The sequence below is a fragment of the Rhea pennata genome, chromosome 31 (assembly GCF_028389875.1).
Source record: "Rhea pennata isolate bPtePen1 chromosome 31, bPtePen1.pri, whole genome shotgun sequence".
Classification (NCBI taxonomy): domain Eukaryota; kingdom Metazoa; phylum Chordata; class Aves; order Rheiformes; family Rheidae; genus Rhea; species Rhea pennata.
The window spans coordinates 2,207,719-2,231,486 of record NC_084693.1 but is presented as its reverse complement, the minus strand read 5'-3'; the positions used below and the strand labels follow the sequence as shown (position 1 = coordinate 2,231,486).

The 23,768-nt window shown below is 54.7% G+C and overlaps 3 protein-coding genes across 6 annotated transcripts; all 3 read right to left on the bottom strand.

Annotated features, from left to right (window-relative positions):
* Positions 1-535: 535 nt before the first annotated feature.
* On the bottom strand, positions 536-15,191 carry PRPF3 (pre-mRNA processing factor 3). Of its 4 annotated transcripts, none has more exons than XM_062597691.1 (18): positions 15,112-15,191; positions 14,664-14,766; positions 12,446-12,627; positions 11,322-11,452; positions 7,879-8,025; positions 7,349-7,432; positions 7,019-7,239; positions 6,534-6,575; positions 6,132-6,438; positions 5,297-5,463; positions 4,627-4,706; positions 3,858-4,001; positions 3,447-3,546; positions 2,683-2,796; positions 2,468-2,586; positions 1,896-1,979; positions 1,574-1,635; positions 536-1,240 (listed from the first exon to the last, which is right to left on the bottom strand). In XM_062597691.1, exons 3-18 carry the CDS (start codon positions 12,588-12,590, stop codon positions 1,094-1,096), a joined length of 2,094 nt encoding a protein of 697 aa, XP_062453675.1. In that variant the 5' UTR covers positions 12,591-12,627; positions 14,664-14,766; positions 15,112-15,191; the 3' UTR covers positions 536-1,093. The 4 variants fall into 4 exon arrangements, with proteins under 4 accessions (XP_062453675.1, XP_062453673.1, XP_062453676.1 ...); XM_062597689.1 differs by lacking the exon at positions 15,112-15,191 and adding an exon at positions 14,862-14,949; XM_062597692.1 differs by lacking the exon at positions 14,664-14,766 and having other exon boundaries at positions 15,112-15,134.
* Positions 15,192-16,324: 1,133 nt separating this feature from the next.
* On the bottom strand, positions 16,325-19,221 carry MRPS21 (mitochondrial ribosomal protein S21). The gene is made up of 3 exons (XM_062597711.1): positions 19,188-19,221; positions 18,750-18,846; positions 16,325-16,610 (listed from the first exon to the last, which is right to left on the bottom strand). The coding sequence occupies exons 2-3, from the start codon at positions 18,830-18,832 to the stop codon at positions 16,430-16,432; spliced, it is 264 nt and encodes an 87-aa protein (XP_062453695.1). The 5' UTR covers positions 18,833-18,846; positions 19,188-19,221; the 3' UTR covers positions 16,325-16,429.
* Positions 19,222-20,013: 792 nt separating this feature from the next.
* CIART (circadian associated repressor of transcription) lies at positions 20,014-22,499 on the bottom strand. The gene is made up of 5 exons (XM_062597704.1): positions 22,396-22,499; positions 21,304-21,644; positions 21,117-21,192; positions 20,720-20,798; positions 20,014-20,553 (listed from the first exon to the last, which is right to left on the bottom strand). The coding sequence occupies exons 2-5, from the start codon at positions 21,637-21,639 to the stop codon at positions 20,094-20,096; spliced, it is 951 nt and encodes a 316-aa protein (XP_062453688.1). The 5' UTR covers positions 21,640-21,644; positions 22,396-22,499; the 3' UTR covers positions 20,014-20,093.
* Positions 22,500-23,768: the final 1,269 nt, after the last annotated feature.

Below are 23,768 nucleotides of genomic sequence, written 5' to 3'. Positions count from 1 at the left end.
TCGACCTCGGTCTTCCCTAACGCACCCAGGCTTCCCCCTCCCCCAGCCAGCCGCAACCGAGCTGCCGCCAGGGCCTCACCGCTAAAAACTCGAACTTTCCCCCAGCTTTGGGGCATTTTTTGCCGTTTTTTCTCCTCCACCGGAGGGGAGAGGCGGTCAGGGAAGGGGCTCTGGCGCCGTTTCACGGATCTGTGAACGAGCCTCAGCACACAGGGAAAAAACAGGGCACAGCTGCCACAGCTGGAAGCCACACGCTTCTCGCCCTTTAGCTCGACCAGGACGATAACCTCAATCATGAAAAATAAAAGCACACGAAGCTCTCCCCGAGCTTCCTTGCTTTCCTCGGGTCCCAGCAGCCGCCGTTCCGGCTGCCCGCCCTCAGGCTCCCCTTTCAGAAGCCCGACCACGCTCGTGATTTTCCCGAGCTCTGTCGCACCTTTAGCGTAAAACAGCGAGGTGAGAGTCCAGCACAGCCCCGCCGCCTGCAGAAGCCCCACGCTGCCGGAAAAGCGATGTAAAGAAACACAGCCTGGACTTCCTTTTAAAAAAAGTTTATTACGTAAATATAGGATGTGGGCTAAGTCCCCGTCTCCTACTCTGCTTTACAAATTCCAATGCTCCTTTAAACCATTGGGGCTCACCCAAACACCTTCCCCAGTGAGGAAACGACCTTTATGTGCACCAATTACCCTGCCAGTGTCACACCTCACCTACCAAACAGCTGACACACTAGCAAGGCACTACTACCTCACTTTGAAACTGCTTGTTTTTCCCGAAGGGCTAAAGATACTTTTGAAAACAATTTCTCTCCCACTAACCCCAAAACTGAATCCTTTCCAGAGAAAGCAAGAGACACCTACAAGCACAGCTGATGGCAGCCTTGCGGCTGGATGCTACCATCTGGCGGTTTTGCACCGCAAGCTCCGAGAGCTGAATTCATCCAGAAAACAAGTGTAACTGTGGTTTGTTTTAAAAAATATTTCTTTAATCGTATGCCTTGTACTGTGGAGACCAAGGGGGAGGAAGGGGCTCGTCCAAGTTCCCGCGAGGTATTGTTCTCAAATGAACAGGAATGCTGGGGGCGGCAGCACCCTCAGTCTGTGGATTCCAGCACGGACTCGCTCAGAGCCAGGTCCCAGTAGTGCTCTGCTCCGTGCTTTTTAAAGTGCTCCCGTGCCATGTTTTCAGTGGGGCACTGCTTAAATTTCATTTCGCCAAAGCTGCGATCCTTTGCTGTGCCCTGCAACAGAGAAAAGGGATGCTTTTTGGGATGCCTCTCAGGGATAGAATAGCTGGAAGCACACAGCAAACCCAGGAATAAACTTATTAATAGTTTAACAAATGATCCACCAGACTTCCACACAAAGTATGGGTTACATTGTGCAGGGTGAGGTGCTCATAATTCGGCTATAGTTAAATAAATGTGCACAGAAAGAGTCAACCCAGTAGGATTTCATCTGATCCAAAGTTTCAGAACAATTAAGTGCTTTCTGCCTCAGCTGTTCTGTTACAGGGTTAGCTTCAGTCTGGTTTCAGCTCCTAGAATTCATATTAAACTAAAGCTGCCACTCACCTCCCAAACCAGAGAGCATTTGTTTGTTTTCTTAACAGATTCCTCATCAGACTCGTCGTCATCTGAAAAAACAAAGCAAGTTCTCGTCCCCCAGGCCATGATATAGCAGCAACTCCCACTGCGAAACCACCCACTCCTCATGCCACCTCTGCTGAGGGACAGCAGTTACAGTTGCCATCTCTGTGCAACCCCCAACTGACATCTCAGTTACCTGGTGCTCTGGGCTTGGATCCCCATCTAAATTACAATTAAGTCTACTTTGCAGCAAGTTATTACAAGTTAATCTATTGCCATCCCCCTCCCTGCATAGTTTAATACGTACCTTCTCCCTTTGTGTTTGATGTTTGCTCATCCCATTTTATTCGATGGAGCATAAGACGTTTGAATTTCTTCTGTGCTTTTGGGCCTGGAGAGAATGGAAATTCACATTCACACAGTCCCTCAACTCTGAGTTTTTAGGAGGTTTTAAGGAGCAGCAGAATGACACCTGCAAATACAACTAAGCCTTTCAAAGCTCATTTCACTGCTTCCTGCTGCAGAATAAATTCTTATAAAACCTTACAAAAATACTTAGAGTGAGTGCTGCAGCAGACCCAGAGCCAAGGCCCTGCTTGCTCTAAGCATCCCCTGAGAGTATCAAGGTTTCAAATCAAGTACACTTAACTGATATTTTCCTCCAACATTTAGTGCTCTGGGTTTTCTAACTGGATTATAATGCTCTCTGTAGGCAGTGCTAACCCCATTAAAACCATAATTAAGGGAGTTTCAACTGCCTCCTGTTCTCCTCATCCTTCCATAAGCCTCAGTAAGCAATTTGCACATGTGAGTATCTTTGCTAAAGGCAAGCTTTTGAACATCATGCTGTGACCAAAAGCCTGTCTCCAAAGTCCTCACCTCCTTCCACCACAACCACGTTGACATCTTTGTGTAAAACCACCACGCCTGTTAAGTACAGCTGGCCAGCGTTCGCCTCAATTTTGAATTTTTTTGCTGGATTGCTCAGGTTTCTGACCCTAAAGACAGGATAGAATTTGTTATTTGTCAGGTCTGATAGAAATAGGCATAGGAAAGAAAAAAAATCTGTCATGAGCGCACAGCTCAGCACTCACCTATACACAGCTATGTGAACTCCTTGTGAAATATCTTCTTTGAGCTTTTTAACCTTCTTCGCCTTTCGCTGTTCTGCTGTAAGTTTTCTTGCAGCATTTGCTTCTTCATGAGCTCTGGATGGGAGGAGACGCAGCAATAAGCAGGAATGCAGCCTACTGCCTGTCTGTTACAGCATCCAAATTGATCCTTCTAGTGTCACGCACAGGACATGTTCCACTGACCGCAAAACGGCTTCATCTCCTTCCCAGAGTCTGCCTTCACCTGCCTGAACTAAAAGCACTAGGTCTTTTTTAATCCAGTCACTCAGACTAATGGGAAAACACATGGAGACTGTGTCAACTGCAAGGCATGAAGAGCACCGTGGCACGCTATTTGTGATCAGACCTCCATTAGTGTGCACTAGATGCTCTCAGAGAGGAAATTCAGTCTCCCTGGTTCGTTTTATGCTTCGGCTCTTCCCTGCAAATGTGCATTGGTAACAACCGCAATGGCAATTTGCCAAGCAGCCATCCTCACAAGTAACTCATTTAACACAGGTCACGAGGCCACTCCAATGGCTGTGTAAGGGGAGGCAAGAACTGATGAGGTCATTAAGACCCAACTCCCTTCTGAAATATGCTACAAAGGCAACTCATGAGAAAAATACACTGCTTCTGCTCTGCTACATCAGTTCAAGGATTTAGTTCTCTAGAAACATAAATGCAGCGCTAATACTAAATCCATCCAAAAACAAAGAACAAAAATGGTGCAACATGCCACCTACTTCTGTCTCTTTGCCATCTGTGCTCTAACATGAGCTTCGACTTTTGTTGGGTCCTGAACAGCTTCTGTCCCCAGCACTCGCATCAAGTTGGAAATTCTTACTGCAAGGAAAATAAGAGGAACTGTTAGAGGCTCCTACCAGATACTAGCTACGGCACGGTAAAGCACATCACATTTTACAGAAAAACAAGGAGCATTTGCAGACTAAGTAAACTGTAGGGATAAGGATCAGAATACACCAGTACAGACATGTTTGTATACCCAACGTGCACCCTCTTATGGGTTGTGCTACTTGCTGCAGCTCCCAACAACATCCATCCCTGCTCGGGCTCACGTTGCTGGTTTGACAAGCTGGTTTGCTGTGTCGGCCTGGCACTCTGCATGCAGCCTGTCCGCCCTAGCGGTCATTTACCTTTGGGCTCTGGTGGCGGCATCAAGCCCAACCTGACTTTCTCCTGCAGCTCCTTCTGAGCTTCTCTCCGAGTCTGTCGCCGTAACTTCTTCTGCTCTTTTTTAGTTAAATAAACACCCAGGGTCACTGGCATGTCACTGTCCACTGTGAAAAGACACTTTGGTGAGATAAACATATATCTGCTTTTGAACAAGCAAGACAAAAAAAAAAAATGCTATCTGCAGTCATTACTGGAGAACAGTCTTAGCCACACTCAATTATATTCACACTTCATTGACAATCTGATCTCTGCAATGCTGCAGATTACTTATATCAAACACAGGAAAACCATAGTTCTGCTATTTACAGACTTAAAAAAAGTAAAATGGTGTGTGGTTATTTTATAGCTCTTCCTGAAGCAAGAATGTCAAAATCAACCTGCTGGAGACTAACAGATACCTCATGTCTGCATTACTACCCCAACTTAGGGCATGGAAGGTACCGATACATAAGCGGACTATAGTTAACCACTGCAGTTCTTATATGAAGCCTTCAATATGCAGGCAGACTCTCCTTCCAGATTTTAGATATCTTAGGAAAGCTTTAAGATTTATCTTAGCATAATTTCTTTCCTCACAGTGCTAAGAGACAGCAGTCAGCAATATTACAAGTGAGGGCTCCTATGCTGGTTTGCCTCTCCGGTTGTGAGACAGAGTGTTTTGTGCCTAGCTTAAACACCGCAGTCAACCAAAACCGGTCAGTCTGATGCTGGACGGCTGCGGAACAGTACCTGGGGGGTTTAGCTGTGCTGGGTGCTCCACAAGGTTGGTGATCCCAAAGTATTCTTCTCTCTTAGATGATCCACTTGATCTAGAAAGGAGAGAGTTGGGCATCATTACAAATCTCCCAGGCTGAATTCCTGCATCCCCTTCAACACAAGCCATGAAATAACAACACTTCCCCTGGGCCAGCTCTGAAGGGTAAATATTTGACATGCACAAGATCCTGACTCAGAGCATTAATCAGGGCTTGATACGCTGAAGGAGGCAAAAGGTGGCATAATATTAATGTGTAGGTGTCCTCCCTAGTGCTCTAAAATCATGAAATGTTTAATGATTTGGAGGCAAATTTCCCACAAATCAGCCGTGAATGAGACTTGTACGTTAAGAGTCACTCATGTTTGGAAGACAGCACCACTACCTTTTGGCCAAAATTAGTCCATTTGCACTCACGGGAGGAATGCTGCCTTCACAGCACAGAAAGGCAACTGCTTGGACCACAAACTAGACCTGGAAGCAAACCTAGCACCCATTTGAACCCAGCAGCTCAAGCAGATACATATGCTTGATCTGCAGAAGTGCTGAGCATCTGCACCTTCCTTCACTAAACCACCACACTACTCAAGAAACTCCCAGAGTTTCCTCCTACAGCAAAACAATCAAAAACCTTGCAACACTTACAAGTCAAGGCCATTAGGTATGATGTATGAGTCCCACCACTCTATCTCTGGTATCTCCCCCTCTTTCAGCTCCTTTTTGGGGGTAATAAGGGCCAACTTGGTAGAAGTGTGTATCCCAGTCTTTCTGGCAGCCTGAGAGATCTCTGCCTGCAGTTTTTCTAATTGAGCCTGAGAAAAAGAAGAAGAAAGTGACATATAAAGGTCATTCCAAAATAGCACAACCTCCAAAATAAGCACAATATGCACCTGCTTTTTTTTTTTTTCCTTCAAGTTGAAGCAGACCACAAAAGAAACCACAGAGCATGTGACGGAGTGCTTTTGCAGAAGCTCACATGCTTGCCAAAATCTGTTCTACTACTGAACCTTCTAGGATCACTGGACAATCCTAAAAGAATGTCTCCCTAGAGACCACATCCGTGGACTTTTTTTTTCCCTAGTAAAGTTGTTCTCTCTCGTTCTCCCCAAGAATGTGGGCATTTTACTAAGTTCATTTAAATCTCTACCTCTAGAATGATCACTTCTGTGGAAAGAAGAGTTGGCCAGGAAACTGGTCAATTCCTTTTGGAAATTCCCAATTTTCTGTCAAAAACAAACAGATTGTCTTCTATTAAGTTAAGATAGCTGTAAGAAAACACTTTCCACAAATATTTTGTATTTGGATGCCTGCCTTTCCAACAAGAACAGTGTTGATAGAAAAGTTTCAGGTGACTGTTGAAAAACTTCTTACTCCAAGTGAACACAGCTCCCTTCACATCACAGGAGAGGAGAGTCATCTCCCATCCTGAACTGAACCCTCATTTCTGTGCTGTCAGTTAGCATGGCAAGACCTCAAATACCTTCGTTCGCAACCTCTGTGCAATTTTCTCAAATTTGCCTTTTTCATGGAACTTAAAGGTGCGTTTCTGACGCTGGGCTGGGGTTATGGAGACCCGAGGGTCAAAGTAAGTGTTCGACTCCATATCTTCAGAGGGCTTTTCTTTAAGCTGCTGTTTGAACTGCTCTCTCTTCACAGCTCGGATGTTTGCTTTTAGGGTTGGCATGCGGTGAGTCAATTCAATCTCTTTACCAGTCGCATCAACAGTTCGGCCTTGTTCATCCAAGATCAGTGGTGTAGGCTTTGTCTGATCCTTCAATTCCACCTTCCTGGTGGCAAGACAGATGCATTGTGTTAAAATGCAATTACAACATTAATTCAAAGGAAATGAGAGATGCATTTCCATGGTAGCCACTGGACTAACCTATGATTTGTGAAAGCTCTCATCTGTCCAGGTAATGCCTTTCTAATCAAGAGAAAGGAGATATCAAGCCACTTCAGGGCAGTTACACATCAGCCACAGTCTTATGTCAAGGAAGCAAAACAGTTTATATAGTTCGATCATTCCAAAGCTGCACAATTCCTTGGGGATGGCACATCACGGCACAGACACAAGTTTCAGATGTGGCCAGGCTTCTAGCACAAACCTCCGGTTATGCCAAAGGCCTCTTTGCAACATTAAGTTTCACCTCTACAGCCAGAAAAAACTCACATCTTGCATACAGAATCTGGAAGAGTTTTACCCAGGAAAGAAGCAACCTCTATTTCACCCCTTTATTTTGCTCATTCCTTCAGTAGCCTTTAAGGCCACAAATGCAAAATCAATATTGTGTTGGAGAAACCCTCTATTAGCATTCTGGCATTGTATTATCAGAATTACATGGTAATTCAGCAACTGCAGGTACTCACGGAGGTGCAATCCCCATGGCGTGCAGATTGGCCAGCCCCACCATGTTGGCGTTGCCTATAAGCCCTGGTTTCAAGGCTAGCTGAGCCTGAATTCGGGCTTGCAGCTCAGCAGCTTTCCTGGCCTTCTCAATGGCATCATTCATAAACGTTGCTGCCTGGGAGGGCTGGATAGTGTTGCCGATGGGGAGACGCTCGGATTGGGATGAAGAAGAAATTTTTGGCTGTTGACAGAGACACAAGCATTGTCACATGCCTGTTCCAGCACATCTAGGTCAACACGTCTAGCTGAAACACAGACCATGGGATTTGCCTGTTACTTCCAGTAGGTACCTGTGGTGTTGGAGGACTGATGAAACTCAGCTGCTTTTTCCTCTCCTCAATCTGACGGGTGGCGGCCTCCATCATCTGTTTGATCTGTGGAAAAAAAAATTGGACAGTTTTTTCCTCTTCACTCTATCAGGTACAGAAAGGGTCACCAGCAACAGATCTCACCCCCTCCCGTTATTTAATTTGCAAATGTATGCAAGCCAGTTTAGTGAAAATAGTATTGCCTCAAACTGCTTTAACTGATTGTGCAAATTTATTTGCACATTTCATTTAAAAAAGAGAACATCCAGGCTTTCCCCACAGGAGGACTTCACCCATACGAAGAGTTTGGGCAGGGGGGGAACCCAACCCACAGGCAACAACTGCAGCAAACAAATGACAGTCAAAAGCAGCTTGCCATTTGCTTCCTCAGCTTGTAACATGAATTAAGATAAAAAAATAAACACTAAATCATGTCAGGCTTCAAGATCTCAGACATGGGCAGCTCTGTCCTGGGCAGCAGAGTTGACGTAACACAGCCTAGCCAGGCTAACCTGTAGCTTAGTGAGCATCCCAGGGCTCTCTGAAGGTGGACCTGGAATAACTTCAGGCTCATCCTCAACCTCCTCGAATCGCGGTATGCGCCGCTTCTTGACACCCGAAGATTCTTTGGAGACCTCAGAGTCATCACCAAACACATCCTAATGTAAAGGGGGAGAACAGAGAAACTGTGGTTAAAGGCAAAGAATTCTCTTCATTGCCACTACTTTAAAATAAGGAGACACCATGCGAGTCAGATCCAGCCAACATAACATCAGCACTGTGACTGAAAGGACTTCCAGGCCTGCAAGCTGCCCTACTGGTAAACCTACATCAGTGAAGTCTGTGCCCTGGTTCCCCACCAGGGAAGCATCAACAATGATCCAGTCTATAACTCGAGGACTGGAGACATTGCAAGGACGTGCTTGAGTAGAAGCTACCATCATTCTTTCACGTGCTCAAAGACAGTTCTGTTTCTGAGGCACCGAGATCTAAGGTCTCATACATCTGTGCAGAGAGGTGGAGAAATCCTGCACACAAACTGACCTGACTGGGCCAAAATGGCTTCCAACTCTTCAGCCAACTGCAGAGGGTTTGGTGAAGGAAGCTGCATTGCCCTACCGCATTCTCACCGAAAGGAGAACACAGCCCTAGACCTACGGCGCAGCTGCAGCGATCTGCTCGCGCTCCAACTCAACAGACCCAGCTCCGGGCCAAAAGACGCTGCGCTCAAACTGAGCTGCTCCTAGCTCTTCCTACAAGAAGTGCAGCTCAGAGAGCAGGCAGAGCAATGATGGACTAGCATTAAGCGTAAGGATTACAAAACAAAAGGGCAAGTGCACTTGACACAGAATTTTATGTTTGGGGAAGTGTGTTTGTGTGACTGTGGTCACATATTTCATTCAGTTAGTGACAGTTTTATGTACGGTAAACTGGATTTGTCCACATGACTGTTACTGTATTGTGTGTGAAGGTGTTATTTGAAAAGAAAATATACACACCGGTTGTAAGCGTTAGTTGAAATCCCTTCTTCACTATATTGGTTCATATTCTACAAGGACACATCCTCATCCAGACACAGGTACTTCTTGGAAAACCTACAAGTTCAAGAGAAAGGACTTGCCCATAGTATAAAGTGTGTAGACCATTACGTTTTAGTTCCTGAAACTTCCCAAGCAATGACCTACCCCACGAAAGTTAACCAAGGAGACAGAAGGAAGGCCAGACAGAGCGCTGAAGAAGCTCAAGTGACCAGTAAGTAGTATTTTGAATTAATCCATTGCTCACTGCTACAGGCCTAAGTGTGCAAGTATAAATTCAGCTCTAAAACCTGTAGTGAGGGAAAAGAAATATCAATCTACTATGACCATGATGTAATAGTTTCACTAGATCTTCCCACATTAAAGTATAGTCAGGACAGATCTAGATCTTGATGAAGCATCGCCAAGAAAGGTAAATCCAGAGAGAGACTGATGATTTGGCAGATGGGACTCCTCTCCCCATGCCAGTATCCAAGAGACATGGATGGGTCTGCTCTGCTGCTTCCAAGGTCTCCTTTCAGATTAGCTTGGAAGCCGACAACACCAACCATCTATGCTCATGCAAGACACTCAAGAGGACTTTTCACTGGAGAAGAATTGCCTACCCCCACCCCCAGACCGATTTTTGCTTCAGCCTGTTAGTGTCAGACCCCCTGTCACTCTTCAGCAGGATGCTGCTCCCTTCCCTCCCTCTGCTGTAATGACCTGCAGTATGTCGGTTGATGTCTCGATGTCACAAGGAAGATCAGAGGACAAGACAGTTTGAAAGTGGGCAAAATAATTTCACTGGTGATTTTGATTTCAACTGTCAAGAAACGCAGGACCCACATACATCAGCAGTACTACAGGACCATAACAGTCACTAGACAAAGTTGCAGTCTGCAATTCTGCTCTACCACTGTGAAGTGTCAAGCAGCTACAGGACTCCTGATGTTCCTGTCTCTGCCATCTCCCCAGGATGTCAAAAGCAAGAGCAGTAAGGAATGACAATAAGATAGAAAATGAGGTTTTAGGCAATGCTATTTTAACAGTCCCATGGCAGCTCAGCCTAGAGCTTGAGGTCAGCAGAGGTACCAGTCTAATACACAAATTAAAATGGGTCCACAGCACAGAAATACTTGAAGGATGCTTATTGGCACCTCTGCTATGACTGAAAAAGTTGCAGAAGAGTGAAGGCCTTTAAACTACCATCATTCATATGGAGCTAGGACACCCTAACCCAGCTCACTCCAGATCAGACTAAGGCAAAGTATCAATGTAAAACAAGAAGGTTGCACTATTGCTCCTCAGGTTGTGCCACCTTTGCAGGTCAGAAACAGTTTTAATGTAGTCTTATGTAACTAATTAATGTATCTGGAGCCTGGAGGAGACCCTTCTCTGACATGTGTTAAAATCTCAGCCAGATAATAGGGAAAAAAGTTCAAATAGAAAATAAGGAGTGAAGGCAGCTGTCTCCTAATACACCTGAAAAGGCACAGATCCAAATTCTGAAAGGGATTATTCTAGATAACTGAGGTTAAATGTTGACTAAACAAATGTTATAGAGAAACACAGATTATCATAAAATAAGAACCTCAGAAAAAGTGAAAGGGAACTTACTTTGTAAGCAGGGAACAGCATGTAGAGTAGCCACTTTTAAACTCGGTATGCGAGTGATGAAAAAAATGCAATTCCAGAAGGTGGCGAGTAAAGTCTTCAAGAGAACAAAGGAGGTGAAAACAGGTTTGGATGCATGAGACTTCCACCATCCCAGACAAGTGTTAGATGGGAGAAACATCAGAGAACTATTACATCCTTGCTGTAATTAACCTTGCGCTATGGTGGGGGGAAAGAAGTTGCCGAAAATTGTCCCCTGCAGATTCCAGACGAGCTTCAGCAAATGGAGAGAGAATGAAAACCCACCAGACAACCCACTGCAGAAAGACCCATTTGCTCACTGATGGGGAAGGTCACCTGGTAGACTGAAACATGGCACATCTGAGCAAGGAAGAGCAATAGGAAGTAACTGTGAGCTGGGACACCCTAACCCAGATTTCCTGCTTGCAAGGCAGTAAAGACTCAATACCACAAAACGCAGCAGCGGATAAAGGAGTAAGACAGGAAACTGAGAGACTGAGCCCTGTTATTTTAAGTTACTCTGTTACAGAAGCCTAACAGAGATTGTTAAAGAAATCAAAAGCCCAGGCTTCCAAACTTGGACACCACCAAGGAAAGCATTTCACCACCTCATTAGAAAGTAAAGAGAACTGAAAGGTAAAGGCTCACACACTTCATCATGGAGAAGGGTCTTTCTCTTGAACTTTAAGCATTACAAGATGTACCTCTCTGGAAGAGGAAAATGTGGCAGAGCACCAGCGCTGCCTCCACAGCCACCAAACAACAGAACAAAACCAATCAGTAATCAATCCTTGGCTCACCTTCAGCTCTCGCTTTCGATTCCGGTCACTGTTAGATTTTGAGTGCCTGGAGCTTCGTCCTTCTTCAACTGCTTCAAAGAGCTTGTCCACAAATCTCAGAGTGGAATCGTCGAGAAAGGGCTTGAGATGGTCTGCAGAAGAAGAGCAGCTTGTATAAATGGCAAAAATCACTGTTTGGAATGAAGAAAAAACAGAAAACTGCAAAGCCATAAAACACTCAGTTAAAAGGTGGCTTCAATCTAACTACTGCAATGGGACCTGTGCTCTGTAGGCCTCTGGGATCTGCAGATTTCTATTTCTCAAGGGTCAGGAGAAGGATGAACAAAAAGAAATCCTACTGTCAGGATATTTAAATTCACTACATGGGAATCCAAGTCCCCACTAGGAAAAAAAAATGGGGAATTAAAGGTCAAAAAAAACATCAGATGGAAGCATAATGTGCACATTCCTTTAGAAAAAGGGGCTTTAAGTTCTTTTTTACTTAATAAGTTATTGTAACAAATTCCAAGGCTTTTGAACACGTCTCAGCTGTTTGGGTGGATCTGTATGTACTCACCATGTCTAGGGTGAGTCGGAAATCACCCCTCTCACTGTGCGTTCATGTGTATGATAGAGCTCCAAGGTTTTTATATATAAAACTAGCTCAACACAAATCAGAGCTCACCTCCTTCTGCTGCACATCGACAGCCTCAACTACTAATGAAACAACGACCTGTCACACAGTTCAGCACAGCTAGCGTTAAGTCAGTCTCCAGGGAATATAGGAATGGAGTTTAAGTCTGATTTAAAGCCATTTCAAATGCAACACAATGTCTACTAATGGGTGACTCCAACATAGTCCTATTTCAGGGGTAATTTGCAGCTCATTTACTTGCTCAAGGTATTAAGAAAAGCACCTGTATTACTTCGTGTACAAGACTGATGTTGTTTTGTGCTGTTTAACCTGTTGTAGGACACAGATTCCACATCATATGCCACAAACAAACGAACTAATGGGCAGATTTTAAACATCTGCCCACGAGCTGCTTATCGTGTGCCTATTCCACACGCTACTTGCTCAATCAAAGGGTCTGAGCACTTCTACAAGCATTTGCAGATTTGGAGTCGGAACACTTCGGACGTACCAGCCGCTTTCTTTTTGTCCATTCCCTTCCCAACGCAGTTCAGTGCGGCCGTAACCACGGTGGGCTCCGAGAACCCCAGGACTCGCTTCACGGTCTTCTCGATCCATGGCTTCAGCTCATCCAATTCCCTTTTGGAGAGTGACATCTTTGCTAGCAACTGATTATAATTACCTTGCTTGTATCTGAAAAGCAGACAGACAAGGAAAAAAGCACAGGTTAGTAAAAAAGGGAAAGCTTACAACTAGTGAAAGCTCTCGTAGATTACTTTTGCTTGCTTATTTTTAAAATACAAGCTAAAATTAGCCAAGAGTCCTGCAGAAGCACGCAGAGGAAGGGTCTCAGCAGCAAGGAGCCTGCAATCTGACCAGACAAAACAAAGTCTCAGACCTTCCTAAGGGAAATATCACGCTCATGGATTACTCTGGAGCTTTGCATGAAAAGCAGAACCGGTCCCTGCATCTAAGTCCTACCAATACAAAGTCCATCTTCCCTGAAGGAAGATGCAAGAAAGAGCAAGCAGCACCTCAGTCCTTGCAGAGCAGGCTCTGCTTCCACACACGAATCACCACAAACAGGATGGGAAAGTTTGGTTTTGAAGCGTCCGTTCAGTCCTTGGCTTTCTTACGAAGGCAGGAAAGCCAACCAGTGCCAGGCACAGCAGCGGCTTTAGTTATTTATATGCCTAATTAGTAATGGACAAAGATTCTGTCACCTTCCATGAAAACCACCAGCTTGCTACGCACCAGTTTTAAAATAGTGGATACAACGTGGGCTAAATAACACTCCCAGCAGATACCAAAAAATCTAATGTGTGTGTACACACACACGGTAGAGCTCCAAGGCTTCTCCATATAAAACTACCCCTTACCAACTCCCTTTCACGTGAGGTGCCCAGGCTACTTTGAACACCCTTTGAGCAGCGCAGCCCTTTTCCTACTCCAGGAGAGGCTACAGCCACAATCTGCAGTAAAAGACCATCTCCCAACCGTCTCATCCTGCCTCACTACGCGAGCTTGTACTCACAATTTATTCTGTGGCATGTGGTCCAGGTCCCGGAAATTCGTGGCTGTGCTTAAGGCTAAGTTTGAAAATCTCATTTAGTCAACAGATTTCCTAGTGCTTAAAGTTCAGCACGTGCCTGACTACCTCTGCATCTGCTACTTAAACCAGCATCAGTCTCAGGCAAGCCAATAACAATGTATTTCCCCCCGTTTGATCATTTTGAACCTAACGGCAAATTACACATTTTGAAGACAAAAAATTCTCACCGTTAGTCATTAGTGGTTCATACTTTTAATGTCAGTTAGAATCTGCAAATGCAATAATGTTTAATTATGCACCCAGTCCCTAATCTGATTTGGAAACCAAGTCTCCCTTATCTGGAAACACGAGAAAATCTTCTTAAGGAAGTATGTTTGACCTAGACATTTCTTCCCAGAAGAAAAGGCCTGCACAGCCTGGATGTTAACATGGGTCTACTCAAACAGAAAGTAGATGCCACCTAAAATAAGGCTATCACTCATAAAGAGAGGGGCACAGAATTAAGCTCTTGGGCATCAGTTCTAACAAGTGCTTTTTAATTTAGGGTCTGCAGGAAGCAGCAAAGAGAAGCAAACCTGTATGTTCAAAATAGCAACCAGAGCAGGGCTACGCTTTCACTAGAGGCTTAACAGTCTGCAAAGCAAAAGGCTGAAAATCTTTACACCCTTGTATTTTTTACAGCAAGTTTCACAGATGTATGTTAAAAACTAGCATCAGATGCAGCTCAAAAGTACATTACTGCTACATCTCAGCTGTAATTCCTGAATTGAAGCATACACCACTTCAGAATAAAGTTACCTGACATTCCAGATAAGTTAAATTGATTGATTACTGCATTATATCAGCAATTTCAATATAGCCATACCTGCACATATACATACACGTACAAATATAAAATGCATATATATATTAGCGAATCCAAAACCGAAACAACTCATTCGTGTTTTGAGCTCTGTATTAACCTTTAACTTATGCAATTCAAAAAGTTATGACAAAAAACTGCAACAGGTTTAATGGCATTTCCCTGGGGGAACCCCTGCTCGCTCCCTATCACCCACGGCATCAGTGCGCCCAACACGCGTACGTAACGCCAGTCTGCAGGCGCGACGGACTCGCGCCGGGGCGAGACTGAGCGAACTTCCACGAGGAACCTGGTGCTGCAGCGCGTAACACACACCTTAATCTAAATATACATCCACCGGCCTCCCTTCGCTGGGTAATTTCCCAGAAATAACCTGGAAGCGATGCTCCCGCAGTGCTGTCGGCAAAACAGCCGATCCCTTCAGGAGGAAAACAAGAAAAAAGAAAAAAAATTAACTTCACCTCGTAAAACTCGCCCGCCTAAAACTAAGTGAAAACTCCAATTTTAGTTTACTTCGGCGGGGTTGGACGCCCGCTCCCAGCGACCCTCTTTGGCGCAGCCCCATCACGGCACCCGCCTGCGGAAGCCCCCCGGGAGCCTCCGGGGACGTGGGGCGCCCCGCGGCCCGGCCCGGCCCCCCGCCCCCACCTCGGGCCGCGGGAGCCCCCGCGACGCGACGCGACGCGGCGGCGGCGGGGCCCGGCGGGCCGCCCCTCCCCGCTCCCCCCAGGCCGGCCGGGCGGGCGGGCGGGCGGCTCCTCACCGCCCGGCTCCACCCCGCGGCGGCGGCGGGGCCTGGTGGGGCCTGGCCCAGCCCGGCCTGGCCCGGCGGCGGCGACGGGCCCAGACGGCGACGGCACGTCGGGGCGGAAGCGGAAACAGCCGCAAGGCGCCTGCGCGCGCCCGCGCGGAGGGTGCCGGGAAAGAGGCGGGGGAGGGGGGGCGCTCCCGCGGCACGTGACGCGGCCCCGCCCCCCCGGGGTCACGTGCGTCTCCCCCTCCCTCCCGCGCGTTGCGTCAGCAGGTGACGTAGCGCTCCCCCTCGCTGGCGCGCGTCCCGCGCGGGCGGGAGCGTGCAAGGCGCGCGTGCAAGGGCAGCATGCAAAGGGGGGGGGGAGCACGAGTGTGCAAGGGGCAGCGAGCAAGGGCACATGCACTGTGCAAGGGATAACGTGCGAAGGCGGTGCGCACCACGCCAGGGAGCGCGCAGTGCACAAGGAGGCCGCGGGGAGCCAGCCCGCGGCGTGCAAGGGGCGGCGTGCAAGGGGCGGCGTGCAACACACGGGCCGCCCTCCCCTTCCCCGCGGCCCGCACGCTCGCGCAGCCGGCTCTGCAAAGGGCCCCCGAGCACCTCCCGCGGCTTCCTGCAGCCCAGCGCCCCGCAGAAGCCTCCTATCCGCCCCCCCAAATCAGCTGCCTCGGGTTGGCAGCAGCGAACATCGGGGGGGGGGGGGGAATGCAGCGACACCCCCCTTGCACCCCGCACGCAGAGGGAAGGGCTGCTGGGGGGGCAAACCACCCGCGAAGGGCATGGAGCTGGGCTGGGAAAAATAAAACCTCTCCGCGAGCAGGGGGAGGAGGCGGATAAAGCTCCGTAACACGGACTTTGAACTGACCAGAGGAGGCTTAAAAAAAAAAGTTATTTAGGATTTTCATACCAAAGCAGAACAAGCAGCTTTCCTCCCCCAAAAGCCGAGAGAGCGGGTCATTTGGATTAATCTACCAGCCGGTTTGAGGGTAAAGGGCCCGCCGGAACAAGTGAGAAAGAACAAGTTGTGCCTCATTGCATAATGCGGACTCGTGGCAGTAAACCGAGGGGAAGACTGCTCAAAATGCATGCCAGCACCTTTCTATCCGCGCAGCCCAAAGCAGCGATTCCCCTTCTCCCCGGGGAGCTGCACCCGGTGCGAGGAGCAGCGGCGCCGCGCGCGGCCCGCTCGCCCCCGAGCGTCGCCCAAGCACAGCAGGCGACGCCGCCGAGATGCATCTTTTATTAACGGAGAGGGAGGCGACAGCGGCGACGCGGGCCCGTCCTCGGCACGGGGAGGCGCTCGGCTCCGCGCTGGCGGGCTCCGCGCCGGCTAGCAGCCGAGCCAGGGGTCCTGGCGGTTCTTCCGCGAGAGAAAAGCGAGTTTCCGGGCCATCTCGGCGTTGTAGACGCGCCGGCACGCCTCGTAGGCCAGCCGCCGCCTCCGCCGGCACGGCTTCTCGTAGTACCGCCTCTGCTTGACGTCGTCGATGATGCCGTCGTGCAGGAGGATCCTGCGGGGAGCGAGAGCCGAGTGAGACGCGCCGCTCCCGCCGAGGGGAACCCGGCCGCGAGCCCCCCCAGGGGGCTCTAACTAAGCCGTAGCGCCGGGCTCTTTCCCACCCCGCTCCTGAGGCGGCTCCAGCATCTCCCTCGCTCGCTCACTCCCCCAGCGGGAATCACTTCCAGTTTTTTGTCCTGATTTAAAAGGATGTGGGACAACCCCGAGGGGGTCCCGTGCTCCACAAGTACTGATGATTTACTGCTAAACCTAGCGAGGTACCAGCAGAAACTAAATCAACGGGAAAACGCACCGACAAGCATCTCCGTTTTCACAGGTTGTTCCTCGTTTGAACGGAATCAAGAACACAGCTGGCATCATGGAGGCTTTATTTCAAACCTGGTTTCTGGTTTGGTTTTAATAAAGAATTTCAGCTTTGAGTCACCTCCCTTCGAGCAGCGCTGTGAGCAGAGGCCTCGCAGGCGCCGCAGCGTCGCCGGGAAAGGTGCACGAGACGAGCCCGAGGGGAGCCGAGAGCCCCCTCCGGCCGCGCAGCCCCCGATGTCGCAGCTCAGGCTGCAGGAAACGAGGAGAAAAATCACCCCGCTCGCCGTCCGCTGGATGCATCCCGTCGCGAGACGCAGCTCGTTGCAGGAGTGACGGGCGCGCGTTAGCTCACGACCCCACGTAAATCCCCATTTCCCGGGGTCGGACGGCAAAATCGCCCGTGCGGGAACAGCGCCAGCAGGCAAGGCTCAGCCCCTGCGTCACGGGCTGTCCCGAGGGGCCGGCGGAGGCTGACGGCGCAAAGCCTCCCCGCACCTAACCCGCGGGGCGGCACAGCTCCGCGCGTCAGCCAAGCTCCTCCGGGCCCAGCGCAGGCCTCGGAGCAGAGCTGCCTCTTGCCACAGGTTGTCGCGGGTCCGAACAGAGAGATTTCCTTAGCACCCAAGATGACACCCAGACACGCACCGGGAACACGGGTTATTCGCTGTATTTGTGAGGCAGATCGCACAGGCAGGCTAACGAGGAGCCGGCTCCTGCCCTGCCTGCCAGGGCCCCAGCGCTGCTGGGTCACCAAGGGCAGAACAGCACGAGGACAAGCCCCAGGTCCAGATCGCTGCCAGTCTCGGCTCCGACACCGCGATGGCTCAGGGCACCACTGCCTGCCTTTAACCCACCCATAAATCAAACCCCCCTGCCCCACAACAGGGAGGAACCGGGCCCCTGCACCCCACAACAGGGAGGAGAGAGTGACGAGGCTCAGTAGCAGCAAAGCGCCCCGAGCTCTTACTGACGTGTGGCTGCTCTTTTTCAGAGCCCCTCATGCGCTTAGCCCAACTTGCGTGAGAACTGGGAGATCCTGTACCAGACTAGGCCACATCTTCCCTTTGAGCACTGCTTGAGAACTCGCTTCAACTGGAAAGAATTGTACAGAAAACAGGTAAGAGAAAGGAAACAACACCGAGCCGCGAGGACCGCCGCTTCCTCCTGAAGTGGAGGCCAGACAAAATTACTGCTTCCCTCCAACCGCAGAGCGCTCTGACCCCACAGATGAACGCGAACACGCTGCTAAGCCGAGACACGTCCAGCCCAGCTGGGAATCGCTGCCTTCCCCAGGAAACGCATCCCAGCGCTCTAACCAGCCTTCCCAACCCGCCCAGCGACCCTCCGGCAGCATCGCCAACAGCCTTCATCTGCACTGGGGGAACGAGGACCAAGGCACAGCGGGGACCGCAGCGTCCCACCATCCCAGAGCGCGTCTACCCCAGGCACGGATCTTCCTTGCCTCCTCTTGCCTTTATCAAGGGTGATTTTAGGGACAGAAAGAGTATTCCATCAAACGACGAGCTATCACACACGCCTTCGAGTTTGTGTGAGTTACTTCCTAAACTGAGCTTCGCCAAACCCAAAGCAGCTTCAAAACAGGCCTTGGCTCTTCTGCAACACAGCCCAAGAGCAAATATTTCTGCAACACGCAGGATAAAGCTCATTTTCCTGTAAGAACTCTGCTAAAAGCAGCTGGACAGTTTCCAGGGGGGCTCGAGAGGTGGCAGCTGCTGGTGCACATCCCGAACCACGACCCGCAAGGCTGCTTTGGCCCCCGCCCCGCCACGGTGCTGGGGGCCGGCGGGGCCCCCCGCTCACTCGCCTGTTCAGCGCCCCGTAGGCCGCCTCCACGTTGCCGTTCTGCACCATGACGGTGCGGCCGATGAAGCGCAGGTGATTCGCCATGTCACACGTCGGCTCTGCAGGGGAGCAGGGGTTCGGGCCGATCCCCGCAGGGCCAGTTCTCCCCCCCCCCCCCCAAGAGCCCCAGCAGGGCCGGTCCCCCCCAAAGAGACCCCTTGCGGTGAGGCCGGTTCCTCCTCCAAGGAGGCCCCACGCAGTTGACATCCCGCCCAGGCCCCGGTACGGCCCGTCACCACCTCCTCCCCCCGGGGCCCCAGTAGTGGCCGCCCTCGGCCCCCTCCCTCCCTCCCTCCCTCCCGGAGGCCCCGCTCGGGCCGCAGCCGCTCCCAGCCCGAGGCCCCCTCGCTCCGCCGCGCCGGGGCTGCGGGGAGCAGGAGCCGAAGACCGCGCTACTCACCGCCGCCGCCGCCACGCGTGCCCCGGAACCGGAAGCGGGATCGCGCTGCCCCCCCCCCCCGGAACCATGGCAACGGAGGCAGGGGGCGGGGCTGACGGAAGGTGCCCCGGGGGCGGGGCCTCGGCGGCCGGGGGCGGGGCCAGCGCGGCCGGGGGCGGGGCCTCGGCGGCCGGGGACACGCGTGGCCGCCCGCAGCGGCCCGGGCCGGGCCAACCCGGCGGCGCCGCCCACGCGCGGGGACGCGCTGCCCCCAGGGCGGGACCCAGGCGGGCGCCACCGGGCCGGGACACGGCCGACGCGTCCCGGTGCCACCGCGCGTGGCCGCGGCCGGGGGGGGCGGCGGGAGCGTGGGGGGGGGGGGGAGGGGGCACTGCGCCCGAGTGACCCGGGACGGGAGGCGGCTGTGCCCCCCCCCTGCACCCCCTCGTGGGGCACGGGGGGCCCCCGGCGAGGGCAGCACCCCCGGGGGAGCAGCCGCGGGAGAAGCAGCCCCCGTTGCCCCACGGGCGCGTTTATTCCCCACCGCGACGCCCACGCGCCAAAATCGTTTAAACCGCCCCCGTTTTGGGAGGGAGCCGGTGTGAATCGAGGGGGGGGGGATGGAATCCGGCAGGGCAGCGCGCGGAGCCGAGCCGGCGCGGGAAAAGGGCGCAGGAGCGCCGAGGCCACTGCCGCCGGGTCCGGCACGGCGCCGTTTCGGTGGGATGAAGCCTCGCGGCGCCGGGGTGGGGTGGGGGGAGCCGCATCCAGCCCCCGCCCGCAGCGGCGTTACACCCCGCACGCCCAAAACATTTGGTTTTTTTTAAAGGAAAAAAAAAAAGAAACCGAAAGAAGGCAATAATAATTAAACCGAGAAAAAAAAAATGAAGGAGCAAACAGGCCAACCCGCGCGTTCGGGCGGCGCGGTCACGCGTCTGGTGGCGCGGCGGGCTCCACAGTCCGGCCGTCCCCGGCGGGCGGGGGGGTGGCGTGTCCGTAGGGCGCCGGCCGGGCGGCCCCGAGGTGCCCGGGCAGGCTGCGGCAGCGGGGCGGCTCAGGGGCGCCGGCGCTGCGGCGGGGGCCGGCGGAGGCGGCGCGGGCCGGGAGGAAGAGGACGGCGGTGGCGGCAGCACGGGGGTCCGGGCCGGCAGCTCCCGGCAGCGGCAGGGTGCAGATGGGCACCGCGTGCACCCAGGTGACGCTCATGCCGGGACGGACGGCGGCGGACGGGGACGACGACGAGGACGACGACGACGACGAGGACGAGACCTCCCGGGCGTCACCGCGCCGCCACGACCTCTCCGGCGCGGCGGTTTTGGGGGCGACGTGGGGGAACCAGAGCTTCAGCATCATCTCCACCTGCAGCAGCGTGCCTAGGTAGCGCTCGCTGCGGCGAGAGCGGGCAGAGCCCCGTCACGCCGGCGCCCTGCGGGATGCCGGCCGTTTCCCCCCGCCCCACGCACGGAGCAAATCCCAGGCGCCGAGCACCCGGAGGAGGGCGGCGAGGGTTTCCGGAGGGGGGGGGGGATTGGCCCCTTGCGGGCGCAACTCACCCCATGTCGGGCTTCTGCAGGACGCCGATGATCCGCTGGATCCTGTCCATGGCGACGCTCTGCTGGAAGGTGCTGAGCCCTGCGCGAGCCGAGCCGGGCCGTCAGCCGGGAGCAAAGTGCACCGGCTCGAATAACCCGCCGGCACGCGCGGAGCAGCCAGCAAGCGCCCGGGACACCGGATCCCGCGGGATTAAAAAAAAAAAAAAAAAGAAAACGGAGCGACCCAGCCCCCTCCGTGGACGCAGCAGGGGAACTCCGCGGAGACCCCCGGGAAGGATGCCGGCGAGCTTGGCGCCGCCGCTCCGGGACCCTCTTCCATTTCCCATTACTCCCGGTCCCACCGTCGCCCCCGTCCTTCCCCCCCCCCACCCAAAATGGGACACAGCCGGGCACCCACCTTTCTCGTAGCGCCCCGTCCTGAGCCCGTTGAGCAGCTCCGCCAGGGGCCGGATGAAACCCTGCAGCTCGCGGCACTGCGAGGAAGAGGAGGGCAGCAATGAGCCCGCGCCAGGCGCGAAGGGCAGACCCCAACCCACGCGCTTCTGGGTGATATACATATATTTTTTTAATTGCAGAACACTCACTTTTTGGGCAAAAAGCCGGTCACCGTCGGTCAGATTCAGAGGGGGGTTCAGGCCGCCGCTGGGCTCCGCGTCGCCGCTCCGCTGCCGCTTGGCCCCGATCGCCACCACCGGACACGCGGTGCATTCGGGGCAGCCCCTCTCCGGCACGTGCTTCCGGCTCTTCTCGGCGTGGGCTCGCGGGCCGGTGGGCCGACGGCGGCGGGCAGGCGGCGGCGGGCCGGCCCGGCGGGGTCTCCGGGCTGCCGGGGCACCGGCGGGGAGGAAGACGCCGAGGTCGTCGTCGCTGCCGGCCGAGCAGGGTGAGCCGCCGGAGGAGCCGCCGGCCGGGGGCTCCATGGGCGCTGGCGGGAGGCGAGCGGGGGGCCGCAGTGAGGGTGCCGCGCTCGGCCCCGCTCCCCTCTGTCCCTGCCCCCCGTCCCGGATCCCGGGGTTTCGGGGCGGATCCGTCCCCGGAAGCGGCCTTTTTCCCACCCGTGGGAAAAGCGCGTCGAGCTCTCCGCTCACACGCCGGGAGCGGCGAGCCAGCGGGAAACCACCTCCCGCCGCAGCCTGGGAAGGGAACTGGAGAGGGAGGAGGAAAAAGGGAGGAAACCCCCAAACCCACGCTTTTTGCCCCCACGCAAGCCCGTGCTCCGGCCGCAGCGGCACGGCCAGGGCGAGAGGTGTCTCCCGGCCTCCCAGGAGCCCGCCGCTGCCTGCGGGGGGGCCGGGGCCGGGCTCCCCGGCCCGGCGCGGGGCGGCCGCGGGGATATCGCGTTCCTTTTAACGACGACGGCGACGATGATGAGGATGATGCAAAGTTGCCCGCGGGCTGGGGTCACCGCCCCCCTCCGCGCCACGGCGCGGGCAGCACGCGCCGCGGGGCTGCGGGGCTCCCCGGGGCCCGGCGCCCCCCCCCCCCCCGCCGGCTCCTGGCCCGGCGAGGCGGCGGGTGGCAGCAGCCCGCGGACCCGGCGCGGCTGCCGGCTCGGCCCCGGCGTGCGGGGACACGCGGCGCCGCCGCTGCGGAGCCCTCGGGAACGTCCCCGCCCGGCGGGACCCGCCGCCACCGGCCGCCCCAGTCCGGTGCCCACCCGGTACCGATCGCCTCACCTGCTGCTGCTGCCGCTGCGCTCCGGCTCTGTGCCGGCTCCGCCCGGCGCCGCTCCGGCCCCAGCGCGCCGCGGCCCCGGCCCCAGTCCCGGTCCCGGGCCGGTCCCGCCCCCGCCGCGGCCCCGGGCCGGCTCCACGCGGCCACGTGCGGCGCGGCACGTGCCTGCCGGCGCGCCCCGCCCACCGCGCTCCCATTGGCTGCGCCGCGCGCCGCAATGCAACGGGACGCGGCGTCCCGGCCGCGCCCCCTCTCCCCCATTGGCCCGAAGCAGCTCAGCCGGCGCCCAATGGCGAGGCGGCGCCGCGCGGATTGGCCGGGAGGGTGGGGCCCGAGGCCGCGCCCCTACATGTGGTTCCGCGGGACCGCGCGCGCTGGGGACACGCCCCCGCGGGGGGCGGGGCGCCCCCGCAGCTGGGGGCCGCCGCGCGAGACCCGCGTGGCGCGGGCTGCGCCGCGGCGGCGGAAAAGCCGGGCCCCGGCGGTGGCGTGCGCCGGGCACGGCGCGTACCGGGGGCGGTGCGGACCGGCGTTCGTGCGTGCCCGGGACAGCGTGTGCCTCGGGGGCGCCGCGCCCGCAGCAGCGCCGCGCCCCGGCCGAGACCCCGCGCTCCCGTGACACGGCGGCGGGGGCTGCCGGAGCGGGCGGCGGTAGGACCCGGGCCGCCGCCGGGCCCACGCGGGCCCACACGCGGGCATGAATGGGGCTGCGGGCCCGCCCCCGCCGCCGTAGCCCAATAGAGCGCGGCCGCGGCCGTGCGTCACGCCCGCTCGGACCAATGAGCCGCCCCAGCCTCGCCCCCCTCTCTCTCCCGGAACAGTTACATAATGGGGTCGGGGCGCGCGCGCGTGTATGCGCACGTGTGTGCGTGCGGGCGCGTGTGCGCATGCGCCGCGGTCAGTGCCGCCCCGTTCCCTCCCCCCCCCCCCCCCCCCCGGCTTCCACCCTGCGCGGGGGTGCGCGCGCGCGGGTGCACGCGCTTGTGCGTGTGCGCACATGTCTGTGCATGTGCACGCGTGGTGCGTGTGCACGCCCGTGTGCGGAGGCGCATGCGCGTGCGCCTGGCCCGTGTGCGTGTGCAGGCGCGTGCACTGCCCGCCGCGCCGGGCGGCTGCGCCCTCCCCCGTCCCGGGCCGGAGCTGGGGCGAAGGGGTCCGGGGGGGGGGCAAGGGGACGATGGGGCACCCACAGCCCTGTGCACCCACGGCCCCGCAGCTCCCACAGCCCTGTGGGCCCACGACCCCACAGCTCCTGTGGCACCCATGACCCCACAGCCCCATGCACCCGTCGCTGCACAGCAGTCCAAACCCCACAGCACCCAGTACCCTGAGGTATCCATGACCCCATAGCACCCATGACCCCACAGCACCTACA

Excerpts from the sequence above, each read along its gene's own strand:
- PRPF3 (XM_062597689.1), bottom strand. The coding sequence starts at position 14,913 with ATGGGGCTGCGCCAAAGAGGGTCGCTGGGAGCGGGCGTCCAACCCCGC. Across the intron at positions 6,439-6,533 it reads AGAGCTTTCACAAATCATAG|GAAGGTGGAATTGAAGGATC; the intron begins GTTAGTCCAGTG and ends TCTTGCCACCAG. Across the intron at positions 3,547-3,857 it reads GCCGCCACCAGAGCCCAAAG|TAAGAATTTCCAACTTGATG; the intron begins GTAAATGACCGC and ends TTTTCCTTGCAG.
- CIART (XM_062597704.1), bottom strand. The coding sequence starts at position 21,639 with ATGGAGCCCCCGGCCGGCGGCTCCTCCGGCGGCTCACCCTGCTCGGCC. Across the intron at positions 20,799-21,116 it reads GACGGGGCGCTACGAGAAAG|GGCTCAGCACCTTCCAGCAG; the intron begins GTGGGTGCCCGG and ends CGGCTCGCGCAG. Across the intron at positions 20,554-20,719 it reads CTGCAGAAGCCCGACATGGG|CGAGCGCTACCTAGGCACGC; the intron begins GTGAGTTGCGCC and ends CTCTCGCCGCAG.
- MRPS21 (XM_062597711.1), bottom strand. The coding sequence starts at position 18,832 with ATGGCGAATCACCTGCGCTTCATCGGCCGCACCGTCATGGTGCAGAAC. Across the intron at positions 16,611-18,749 it reads GCCTACGGGGCGCTGAACAG|GATCCTCCTGCACGACGGCA; the intron begins GCGAGTGAGCGG and ends CGCTCCCCGCAG.